A 13,201-nucleotide genomic window follows, 5' to 3' on the forward strand; every position below is an offset into this window, starting at 1 on the left:
GAAAGTGTTAGCACTGTTAGGGTTTTTAGAAGTGACAGCTAGAGCAACCTGTAATTTTAAGACCTTAATTGGCCTTAAATTGATTGTGAACACTGAGAAGACAGAGATGCTTTTTTAATTAGCTTTAGAGCTGAGCAAAGTTAACAAAAAGGAGACAAGGATGGTGATTTCCCAGGGCATTTGAGAATAATATAGTTAGAAGTAGATAAAACAAGCAGATTAGACAGGAAATGCAAATCTATCTGCTAAACTGTGGTGTTCTTCCTGCTGATTGCTTTTTCTTTTGGTCTGGCACATGGGCATTAGATTCCCAGGATATTGAGTGGCCAGGAACTTGTTCTTGGACTCATCTTATGCAGGGCAGGAGTAGTAACCAGTTAATATATTAGTGTAAAATAATCAGATGAGATTATACATATTGCTTGCATATATCTGTGTTCCACATATCTTTATTCTAAAGGCACTTTATTTCGTTGTTTTAAAAACAAAATGCGTATTTGCTGATTTAGCTTATATTACTGAGACCTGGCTTTATAACTTTGCAGATCCTTTGTCATCCCAGCCCCTCCGTTCAGTAAGATAATGTGGGAATAATATTATCTGTCTCACACACATATCTATGTGCTTCACTTAAAAACACATCAGTTTATGTATAAGATCTGGGAGAGGATTGGCCTAGAGGTAGTATTGGAAATAGTTTACTTTGAAGAACTTCACTTTTCTGATTGCAGATAGATGCAATGACAGGATTTTCTTTATCTTGGGAGAGACTGATAAAAATACTAGATGGACATGTTTTATGGATGCATTTGTACAACAATGTTGTGTGTCATGTTCACATAGCTTTTGTTTGTTCCCTGCACTGAATTTCTGCAAACTGTGGAACTGTTATTCCTGTTGTTCGGGAACAAAGGTGCAGAATGTGCAGACTTCAATAGAGCCCATGTCATGCAAAGGGAGTCATTGTTCTTTATAACTGGAAGTTGTACTTCTACCTCTTGCGTTGAAATGCCTTTTAAAATGCTGCTGTATATGGAACTATATTCTAAGGCAAAGACACCCTGCTTGGTTGTTTTAAAAAGAAAATGATAACAAAGAAAGATGTATGTTTGGTGGCAACAATTGGTCTTGACTGATCCCAAAAATAAATTTGCATGTTTCATTTTAAAAGTAACTTTGTACAAAAGTGAGGCCAATGGCAAAAACTCAGGATAATATATCTCTCTTTGTGCTGTCACATATAAATAAGTCCTTTATAACCCGTATTGCAAAAGTGTACCTTTTTTTGAGGGAGGAATAATTAAGACAAGAGTGCAGAGTTTATTCAAATAAACCTGGCTCCCTTCCTGCAGTCAGTCATAACTTTACGTGTGCAGGGAAGATGAGAAGATGGGTGCCTTAATTCCTGGAAGTATTCAAATAATTAAATATGTGGCTAGTATCAAATGTATATGAAAACTAAAATTAGGAGATAAGTCTAATTCAATGTAACGTAACTACTTTAAAGATAGCTCAAGTGAAGTAAATTGTTAAGAAATGGTGGAACATTTTGTCTGTGACCGTAAGGAAGAATCGTTTTTTGTTGCTCCTTCAAGTATTTTATTTAATAATAAATAATCTTTTGATGTGGTTGTATTTGTTTTTAAGTGTTAAACATAAATTCTCTGAATAATACTGAAGAGTTTGCAATTGCAAACAGGAAGAGCTAATCCCAGGTTCTGCAATTAACTTAAACTTGATAAGGAAGGCCTTAACTCAAGCACTAGATTTTTTTTAAGCAACACAGTATTTGGAAGAGAGACAAGAGTGGTCAATTGCTTGTCCTTCTGGAAGGTTTTCCATCTGCTTTGCAGAGCATCCTCTTGGCAATAAGGAAGGCAGTGCTTGAGAATATGTGTCCTCTACCTTGGATGTAAGTACCTGCCTTGTTTCACTTCTGTTCCATATCTGATAGCAGACCCTAGGCAGACATTATATCCACCTGAACATTCAAATCTGATGATGTGCAGAATTTATTTCCTGTAGAACTCTGTGCTTTTGTATGTGGACTTTATAATTTTGGGAGGGGACAATAATGTTTGAGATCTTTCCTATCACAGAATGTAATAAACACAGCCGGGGCAGTCTTTGACCTTTCTCTTGTTTACTTTTGCTTTTCTCCCTTTTCGTAGCTCTTCTTTCTGAGCCTACTCAAAATAGCTGCTGGTGATTTTTTTTTTTTAAATAAAAGTGTTTTCAGATAATATATCTGTATGCAGCGAGCCCTCCTGCATATTTTACTGATGGGCTCCGTTTTAATTTCACGTCAGTTGCTATGGAGCTGTGTGGATTTGCTTACTTGACCTGCTAGCACAGGGAGTTGTTAAAGACTCTGTCTCCATGGATACAGCAGCACGAGCGTATACTTCACAGGGAGATTAAAATACACATATCTCCCTTCAAAAGAGAAGATACAGTGCTCTGGTACCAGCCTGTGCTCTTCTCAGATCCTACACCCTAGCACCGAGCAAGAGCTTTACACGTGCCACAGTTGTTGCTTTAGACCTCAGCAGATCCCCATGGCAGCCCATGGAGATGACCTTTCCTGTTGGCTTCTGCTCTCGGAATGTCCGCGATCACTACGGCAATCCTGGAACGAGTCCTGCTCAGTTGGGTCAACAGACCCAACGGAGCCAGCAGATCCTGGTGGTGCTCGTCGCTCTGCCAGCAGATCCTGGTGGTGCTCGTCGCTCTGCCAGCAGGCCTTGGTGGAGCTCATTGCTCTGCCAGCAGATCCTGGTGGTGCTCGCCGCTCTGCCAGCAGATCCTGGTGGTGCTCGTCGCTCTGCCAGCAGGCCTTGGTGGAGCTCATTGCTCTGCCAGCAGATCCTGGTGGTGCTCATTGCTCTGCCAACAGATCCTGGTGGTGCTCGTCGCTCTGCCAGCAGACCTTGGTGGAGCTCATTGCTCTGCCAGCAGATCCTGGTGGTGCTCATTGCTCTGCCAGCAGGCCTTGGTGGAGCTCATCGATCAGCCAACAGATCCTGGTGGTGCTCATCTGTCTTGAGTACCTCACTGAAAATGAGTGATTCGGGAACAGGTGAGGTTTGAATCGCAACTCTCCTTAGGTCATTTTTCAGTCTGGGCTGCAGCTGGGTCCTGACTGCCTTTCTCTGGCCCCATAGCTGGAGTTTCTCACCAACAACAGGACAGCTTTCACATAAGAGTCTTGTTGCTCTCCTGGTGCTTATGGGGCTCGCCCAGAGGTGAGGGAAGTGGATGCTCGTGGTCCTTAGCCAACCCAGGCAGAGCAGTGATGGGCTGTGATTCCTCTGGCCTGATTTTCACACCTGTTGTGTGGTTGTAGTTGTCTCTGCCTGAGCAGTTTGGCTAAGATCCTGTTTTGGTTCAAAGGTGGTAGAGGTAATTAATGAGTGAATCTACTGTGCAGTTTTTCTGACGAACCATAAACATTTACTTTACGAGAAGATGAACTGCACTCCTCAATTATAACTGATTAAAACTCCATTGATTAAATGTTGACCCAGATATGGGTGCCTACATTAGAGACGTCTTCAGTTAGTGAGATATCCCACATATCCTATCAGAGGTCTCCCAGACTGGAGCCAAACTCAGCCTGTTTTTTTTTTTTTTTTTTAATGCTTTTTAAACAGAAAACAAAGTCTTAGGTATTTGGTTGCAGAATGACACTTGTGATTTAAATCACATTTGGAAGTCGATGCCTATCTTTATTTAGGTCAGTAGGTCTAATTAGATTAGATGCCTTTTCCTCCCTGAAAAGCTTAAGATTTGCTGTTTGTCCCTTTTTGGGGGACCACGGCTGCAGGTGCTTAATATTACATTTTGCACTGAGAATTTCATTATTCAGCAGGACACCCAAGCATTCAGCACTGCAATGCTGAGGTATTTTTAGGAGCTAACCCAAATAAATTGTGCTGAAGTGAAAAAAGATAAATATTTTGCACAAAAGACTTTAAAGTCTTTAAACCTTTTTAAAACAATCTTAGTCACTATTGTTTAGTTTGGATTTCATATATACATTAGATGCAGACTTTGAATTTAAATCGATTTCCTTCTCTGGCTATGGATGACAGTCAGATAGCCAAGTACTTATTTCAAATGCAAACAGACGAAGTAGCAGTTACATAGAGTGTTCTGATTTCAGTGTTCTGTACTTTTGAATATGCATCAGCAAGTTCCTGTTGAATTGGCCTGAAAAACAAACAAACAAAAACACCTCCAAACATTTTTTTTTCTTTGTAGCTCTACACCACAAATTTTAGGGTTGATCACCTTAGGAAAAAAAAAAAAACTCTTTCAGATGCTGCTCAATAGATGCAAAAGCAGTTTAGTGGTTGGTAGGTAGACTCTCAAAACATGCATCTCATTGCTCAGAAGATCCTCAGGGCACACCAGGTGCCCACACATTACAGTGAAAAACACGAATCTATTAAAGAAGCCAACAAGCCACAAAAGAAAATCCACATTTTTTTCCTGAACAAAGTGGCAAGTGAAGGGCAGAGGCCTAAACCCCACCTGTCAAACGTAAGTAACTGCAGAGGGCTGGGCTAGGGGGACAAACTGCCTACAGTGACAGTCCGGAGCTCAGTAACCATGTTCTTTCTCACAAAAAGAAAAAAAAAAAAGAGAAAACAACCCGTGTTAACTAGTTCAGTAAGGGAGAGGAGGAAGAAGTTGTTTCTGCATCCGTTGGGTGATGGACGTGGCGCGCATGAGTCCAGAGTGCCCCAGACACCATGTTCTGCATACCCAGAGCCATGTCCCATGGAAACTGTTCTACTTTGTGTAATTAAGTAACTGCTTTGTCAGGGATTTGAAGCTGAGATCCCAGTATATACACCATAACCCCTTTCTCTGGTCCATTAATTATCCCCATATCACTCTAGATTTAGGTAAAATAGGACACTGCTTTAATGGGAGACTCTCACGCTAGCATACTCTGCTAGTGAGAGAAAAAGATCATATATATTTAAGCAGATTTTCTACCCTCTGTCAATCTGGAATGGAATATGAGGCCCCTTGTCAAAAATTAAAATAAAATAAAATAAAATAAAATAAAATAAAATAAAATAAAATAAAATAAAATAAAATACAATAAAATAAAATAAAATAATTGCCATACACACTGCACACACTCAGAACTTGCTCTGACAGCTATGTGAGCTAGAACATGCTATGCAATTTGTGTATTTACTCCAGTGAATTTTCTTTTCCTCCTGGCTGTTTTCTGTGGCTTTCAGCCTGCTTCAGAAAAGAAATACTGTGCATGCATAAGAGGCCATTAGGAATCTTCCCTTAGGAGTTGTGGTTTTTTTGTTTTTTTTTTGTGCTCTGCCTTTAAATTGCAGTCTCTATTATTTATGTCAATGTTTAAAATAGCTTTCTGATTCCCCAGTTACATTAAAGTTATTCTGCATGTGCTCCAGCTAAGTTTTACTGTGCCCAACTCCCACCAACCTTCAGTTTTTATTTCAAGCTGTTATCCATGAAATAATAGGCATCACAGCAAGATTCCTGGGTTGATGTTGCATTGTTGTCTGCACAATTTTCCAGCTGTATTCCTCTTCCTCGTGATAAACAGAAGTGCTGCCAATATTTCTTTTATCTTGGAATACACAAATTGCATTGCCTTAATCTCCCTTCATAAATATGGCCCTGTAATCCTGTTATCATTGTTGTTGACCTTTTTTGGAATTCTTCCAGGTTATTAATGCCTTTTTAATGAGAATCCTGGGACTTAAACTGTTTTCTGAGCAATATTTACTCAAGACTTGATAGGTTATTTCTTTTATTTTTCTTTACATCCAATATTTCTTTTTTGTCTGACATCTTACAATGTTCAAAGTAGAGCTCTTCAAATGACTGATTTGGGGTTTTGTTGCCAAATCTAAACAATAAAGAAAAGCTTTGTTTCAGACTGAATCAAAACAAAATTCAAAATAGAATTAGAAATTATGTTTAAGAGTTTTTTGATGTTTTAGCACACAAAAAGAGAAAGAAAAAATTGACAGTTTCCAAGATGAAAGCATCATTTCAAAGAACAAGTTAAAAAATCTTCTTTTTCCATTTTCCAGACAAGTTTGGCTTCAATTCCTAATAGTTTTAAGGTTTGGCAAACTTTTTTTTAATGACTAGATGATTCACATAAGAATATTAGTTTCCCTCAGAGTGCTTACTTTTAACAAAGCAATACTGAGTGGACATGTCGATAAATTCTTTGTGTTTTTATATCTGTATTTACATGCAGGCATGGAAAGTTACGGGCATGCCTTTGTTTCAGTCATGCAAATCTCAGTTATTTGATATCACTCTGTTACAAAGCCATCAGCTAAATTGGTGAAGGTGTTTTGGGCCAGTAAGTGCCATTCCAGTTCTCCCCCTAAATTACTGTTAAGAGCTGAGGAGGAGCTTGGGAGAGAGGAGAAATAACATCCTCCATCCTTGTTGCGATAAATAACTGTAATAAGAATAAAATAATTAAAAGCAACCGTAGCAGCTGGAAGAGCAAGCAGATAGATGTTGCTGCCCCTTTCCCAGGTGAGTGTCCACCGCTGTGGGCTGAAGAGCTTAGTTTCCCCAAGCCCGCTCGTCTGCCCAGCGCCTCGGTGGTGGCCGGCGGACGGAGCGCGTCGGTGGCGGCCGGCGGCCGGTGGAACCGCGGCGACGGAGGCGACGTGCGCGCCAGCGCCGGCGCATCGTCGGGTGAGTGGGGCCTCCTCACAGGGAGCTGCTCCGAGCAAGGGGGCAGCTCCTGCGGCCTGGGCGCCTTCCTGGGCGGCGGGACGGAGGACGTGGGCGCCCAGGGGACACCCCGGCCCTCTCCGGTGTCCCCGCTGATGTGACGGGGAGATGCTCTGCAGCATTTCGAAAAGTGCGTCGTTCTTTGAAATTACCCCGTTTTGGTCTAGGAATTTGGCAGTGTTTATGCATTCGTATCCTGATGCTTTAAGATACTGCTTGTTGGACCAGCAAGTAACAAAACAGTAAAGCTACTTTATGGTAGCCCCTTTTATATATACCATTATATAAAGGAAACGAAAAATTCTGATTTCGTATTCTTTCATATTATGAGCCTTGCATTTGCTACACATTGAGTCATTACAGATCTCTTAGTCCTCACTTCTGTAATTGTGTAAGTAATAGCAAGCTATTAGGTTTTGAAATCCAGGAAGTGAGCAGGCTGCGATTGTTTCCTAAAGTTGGCAAAAAGATGTAATGTGACCACAAACCCTCAAGGATTAATAAGCTGAAAAGCACACTCTTCATGTCTGTAATTAGTGCTATTTAATGATAAGTGCTGTTAGGGAAAAAAAAAAAAAAAGTTGCGAAGGACAGCAGTCATAATGTGAACTACACTCTGAACTACCTTGACTTTATTCATATAAAAATGACTTTATTCATAAAAAAAATAGAACTTAGACAACCAATCAGTATCCAGGTGACAGTTTTGCGGTTCTTTTTAGTAAATAGCACTTGAACACAATTAGTTCCTGTAATCGTTTCACTGTGAGCATTATAGTAAATATTTGATTAGGTCATGACAAATATAACTTTCTGTCCCTGGAACTGCTGAGTTGTTTAGTTAGTTGCCTCCCAGATATGTTTCTCTTTCCATTGTTTTCCTCTTTACTATTGAAATCATGTCAAGCTGATTTAAAATGTTTTATTTACATTATGGTGAAAACCGTATGTCTCATATTAAGGGTGATTGTGCAAAAGCTTTCAACTGAATCTGGTTTAGCATATGATTTTGTGGATTTGCATGTATACTGTGGATGCTTGCCTGTACAGTTAACTGCTATAAGCCAGGCAGCTTCTCTCTTCCTTGCTTATTGGAACCAGATTTTGAGGATGGGTTGGAATGGCCTCTGAAAGGCCAATGCTAAAAATCTGTCCCAAAAGCGACAGAAGGGTTGGGATGTTTTCCCAGGCAGTGATGAAGTTCACTCCCTTTCTGGGTACTGCTAAGTCATCCCTGCCAAAGATGACATTTCCTAAAAATACTCCTGACCAGCCTATTCATTTCCCTTGGAATAGATCAAATAGCTCCATGCCAGATATATTAAAATTTCTCCTGGAGTGACATATTACATTTACTCATAAAAGACATCTTTGTATAGGTGCATTTACACAGACATTTTATAAAAATGTCAAATGCAAGTTGAGTATTATATCACTGTCAGTATCTTGTTCAAATATCCAGTCTCAACATTTGTAGTGAAGGAATAAATATGGTGCTAGCTGATGCAGCAAAGTGGCATCCCTCCATCTCTGATCTAAAGAGCATCTGTGTTTGAGCGGGACAATAGTTTCCCCAGACTCTTTTCAGTGAAGTACAAAAATCAGCCAGGTCAGGTTTATATCTTTAAGACAAACCGCCTTGAAATATCTAAATCAAAAAAAAAAAAAAAACATGAAATGAAAAACATGAAATGCTCTTTGTCTGTTCCAAAATCTTCTTGCAGCTTCTCTGCAAATCCATGAGTTAAAACCACGATTAAAGAAAACAGCCCTAGATCATAGTGATATGCAGAACAGACATTACGACTCCCAGCCAATGTTGGTAATTAGCGTGTAGAGATTAGTGTGTTTAGGGAAGAGTTTAACTGCCTGTGGTTTTATAACATCCACAAGTCACATTCTGTATTCATTTTGAGATCCTAATTTGCATTAATGTATTTTAGACTACTGTTGAGACTATTGGTTGAGATCAGAAAGCTGTTTGATAAGAATTTGATTACATTAATTGGTAGTAAACCTTCTTCCAAAGAGAAGTAAGCCAACAAGATGATCAAAAATCAAAATTGCAAATCAGTTTAGATCACACAACCAGCAATGTGAATTAAAGAGATGGTTTGTGCATCAAGAGCAGATCCAAATGCAGGGAACTAGAATCCGTGTTGCAGCTTGGGTTTGAAACCTCACACGGAGCTGGAAATCTACTCACCCAGCAGGCTGGAATAATTTACGGAGACGCAGACTGAAATTTTTGCACCTTTCTGAGTGCACATTAGCCGACTGCCCAAGCCAGCAGCTCTTACTGGACCCTGCAGTCAGCTGAAATGTGGCTAATAGATGAGCTGAGTTGCTTTTGCTTAAAGCAGATAGCAAATGGTGAGGGAGGCCTGGATTACGAGGGAAGGGCAGGATTCACATCAGCCTGAACGTGGATGCGGCTGGGCCGTTAGGACATTTACTCCATGGAGAGGTTTGAGCTGAGAGCCCTCCACAACCCACACTTCCGTACGAGGTCCCGAGCTGCAGAAACCCAGTGGGAATCCCCAGCGCATCCCAGTACTCCAGACTTAATAGCAGTGGAGAGCAGGAGGCAGGGGCAGAAGGAGAGCGTCAGGAGCCTCTGTAGCCCAGTGATGAGAACGTCCCCACGCAGGGGACGCTCCTGCGTCCTGTTCCTTGCTCCCAGGATGATCTCTGTTTGAATCTACAGTTTCACATAAAATGTAACAGTAAGTCTAAGGTAAGTCTTAAGTAGAGTAATAATAAGTCAAATAAGTAATGTCTAAGACCTCTCATCACACTGATAAGCAAGTACTTTTCCCGGCAGAAGGCATTGCTCTTGGAACAGGTCATTTTTAAGGGTGTTTTTTGAAGAAAAAGCCTGAAATGCTAAAGCAAGCTCAACACTTCTTTTCAGCTCCTTTTCCTTACGTGTATGAGTGCCTGTGAAGAATGGTTCAGATTGCGTGTTGTGTACAGAAATATTCTGTCAGGAACAACATTAAGTCAAAAGCTTCAGTATTTCCAGGAGGTGCTGCTTAGAAAAAATAGTACCAGAGATCAGCAGATCAGCTGTCAAATGTTCCTGCTACAAATATTGCTTGAACTTATTTTTCCTCTTTTTTATGCATTTTAGTCTAATCATTTGGAACTTTTTCACATGCATGAGTATGCATTACAGTTTATACAATACAGGGGTGAATGCATTATTTTACATAGAGATGCTTACCAAAGGGGAGAAAGTGTTTTTAAAATTTCCTAGTAACATTACTGTCAAGTGTTTTTATGTGTGAGCTGGCTTGAACATTAGCTATCACACTTGGGAATACTACTAACTGTGACCTCTTTCATTTACAAAAAAAATCTGGAAGATCCTATAAATACACAGTGCCTAATTTTAGGCACGAATAAAGGATGTGCATAACTGTTACCGGAATTGGGGCCAGAGAGGTTAATTCTTGCCTCAAAGAAGCAGCTCCTGTTCCAAATGTATTTGAGGCTTTCAGAAACCTCAGAAGTGGAGGTGGTTGCATTTGCAGGCTCTGCTAAATCTTATCTGCAGTACCTAGCTTGGCAGCCCTTCCCAGCACTATGTTCCAAGGCAAACAGGTCAGGGAGAGGCTATTATTAAGCCTTGCTTTCTTGAAATGCTTTCAATAACACTATCTGATTATGGCGTGGTCTACTCTGATTAAGTAATCATAGAGGAGCCTCAGCTCGGGCTCGTGTTCCCTGTGTCGGAGCCAGCGTTTGGCTTTGAGAAGCTGTTGGCATCTTGCAAGGGAGGGAATGTGTTCGAGGCGCGAACACTGGAGGTATGAAATCTATGTGTTAAACTGGATTTGGGATTACCATGATGCTGAGCAGCATTCTGCATGGATTTAATGCCTAGATGAGAGTGTTTTGTTCTTCAGGAAAACTCTGTTGCGGCTTTGGACATCATGGCCCGCGGTCATTTTGTTTCCCCAAGGAGAGGATCGCTGCCATCTGCGTTTGCAGGCATGATACAAATATTCTGTGAAACCAAGTGGGTTTGTTGCTCCCCCCTGCCCTCTCCCCCTCTATCATTGCATGTGGTTCCTATTTGGTTAGGGCTGTAGCAACACAGGTCACCACAGAGCTGAGAGTTGAGGGATATTATACCAGGTATGGAAGCGATTGGAAAGAATAAGCCTGGATCCAGAAGATACCATTTTCAAGAACTAGGCAGTACATTTTGAGGTTAGGTTTGCTAATATTCTGTCCTGTCATCACAAGGGAGCCCAGTTAATAATTGAGAATAGGCTGAGTCTGGGTTTGTTCCTGAGTTTCTTAAACTTCTTTCCTTCTGTGCCTGTGATGAGTAAACAAAAGTGATCTGATTTATGTCTCATAGACTTGGAACTGGAAAAAGAAATCACACACAAAACCAGCTTGATCCTACAGCATTCAAACAAACAAGAAGAAATAACAGGAAGGGCAGTGCTTTCCTTGTCAAGGAAAAAAGACAGAATAATTCTTGTCAGTTGGTATTTGAGATTGAATGTACAGGCTGGAGTAATGAGTAGTGCATATTTTGGCACTTGGACTTTGTGAAATTAGGAAACTCTGCTGGGCTAAATGAGAACATGTGTGTTCTGAGAGTACTGTGACCATAAGGGACTAACATATTTTGCTAAATGATTCCTCCAGTTTAAGGTTGTGTCTGTGAAAGCATCCTCTAACAGTGCCTTTTTTTGCAGTCCAGAGCATTGAGGAGCCTAAGATGGGCCAGTCAGCTGTGCTAACGGTTTAACTGTTTCTGAACTTAGAGGTTTTATTTGTCACGGTGGAAATTGCAGTAGCTGTAGCTGCATCTCCCCCTCGTGGAAAAGTGGCTTACAGGAAAAAAAGAAAAAAAAAAGAAAAAGGGAAGGAAAATAGATAAAGAATAAATAGACAAAAATAGGGAAAAAAGGAAAAAAAGAAAAGAGCTCTCTGCAGGGAGCAGGGAGCTCACAGGGTTGGGTGCCACGCATGTCAGTGGGCAAATCCCTTCCCCAACTTCTGGATGTGATTTGGATGATGCTAGGGTAGTCCATGGCTGCAAGGTGCATTGAAATGTCTGAAAGATGCTGGGTAAACGATGATATTTCTTCCTGCTGACCAGCTGTTATTAAAGCAGTCAGAAAGTTATTTCCATTCCTAAAATAAAATTACAATCTGTCACTGTGACTCTCGGGCATTAGATGTGGATACACATAACATTTGCCATTTGTGTGACAAAATGAGAATAAGAAAAGCTAACAACTATTTTTTTTCCAGATGATAGGATTCTCTTAGAAAATTTACCTCCTGGCTTCAACAAAGGAAATATATTTTTAACGTATATAACAGAGCTTGGAAAATAAAATGGTAATCCATAGAAAGTCAGTAATCAGATAGTGTGGTTTAACAACCAAGAAGCACTTGAGAGCCGCACATTATTATTGGATTATTTAAAATCTATTAGAACTGTCTTGTTATGCTTCTGTGCCACATGAAAATCTAAATAGCACAGGCTTTCCTGGTGCTTTAAAGGAAGAGAGAGAGATACAGTTACAACTGTATGTGCTTAATCACTGGGCACTTGGCAGGATCCCCATCTGCAACCCTGCAACCTCATTCATATATTGATAATTGTGAGAAAGTAAACACGTTGTCATGACAAATGTTTTTAGCCTACTTTTAAAATGGTTTCTGTAGAACAAGTTTTGTGTCTTTTTTTTTTTTGGCTACTCTTGGTAAATTCCCAATTTTGAGGAATTGTTGAAGACCTGGAATGTTTCCAGTGCTTGTCCCCAGGGACACTTGAAAATTCATGCAACTTTTAAAATTCACACAAAACAGACAAAGGAAGGATGCTTGTGATTCACTCTTATTTTGGAAACAGTCTTTGAGTTATAATTTCCATCGTGTTTTACTCTTTCCTTTTCCTTTCTAGGGAGTGAAGCTGATTTTAGCTCTTCAAGCAGCACAGGCAGTATTTCAGCTCCTGAAATCCATATGTCTGCTGCTGGAAGCAAGAGATCTTCTTTTTCTCGCAAGTAAGCAAAGAAATTTTTGCTCTGTATTTCTCAAGTACTACAGAGAGAGACTACTACTTAATGCCATGCAGCTAATATATGTAGTATCGCTACTGGGAGTTTTAAAACAATTTCAATGACGGTGTGCGCTCTGGAAGTACTTAGATCAGTCAGAATTGCGATATGAGAACAAAAATGTGGTATTTGGAGAACAAAAATTGGCAGTGTGCCATAAGATCAGCTCACTGGCACCTTTTTATTTACTCATAATGAGCGATTCAACCAAGTATATTAAAAAAGGCACTGGTGGAAATAGAGGGGAAACAGCTGGATATATGTTAACAGCAGTGCTTCATACTATTTTGTATTTTTCTGTGATAAATTGTCAGCTCAGAAGCACCTTGGCATGTAGGTCATGA

General features: G+C 40.3%; 1 protein-coding gene across 1 annotated transcript in view; it reads left to right on the top strand.

Annotated features, from left to right (window-relative positions):
* Positions 1–13,201, top strand: part of SYBU (syntabulin) — a 36,178-nt gene that overhangs the window by 18,138 nt on the left and 4,839 nt on the right. The window contains exon 4 of the mRNA XM_088523189.1: positions 12,701–12,803. Coding sequence (XP_088379315.1) covers positions 12,701–12,803 — 103 coding nt within the window. The remainder of the gene's footprint in view (positions 1–12,700; positions 12,804–13,201) is intronic.

Source organism: Tinamus guttatus, unplaced genomic scaffold (genome assembly GCF_059628265.1).
Source record: "Tinamus guttatus ecotype Peru unplaced genomic scaffold, ASM5962826v1 Tinamus_guttatus_pri_ptg000012l, whole genome shotgun sequence".
NCBI lineage: Eukaryota > Metazoa > Chordata > Aves > Tinamiformes > Tinamidae > Tinamus > Tinamus guttatus.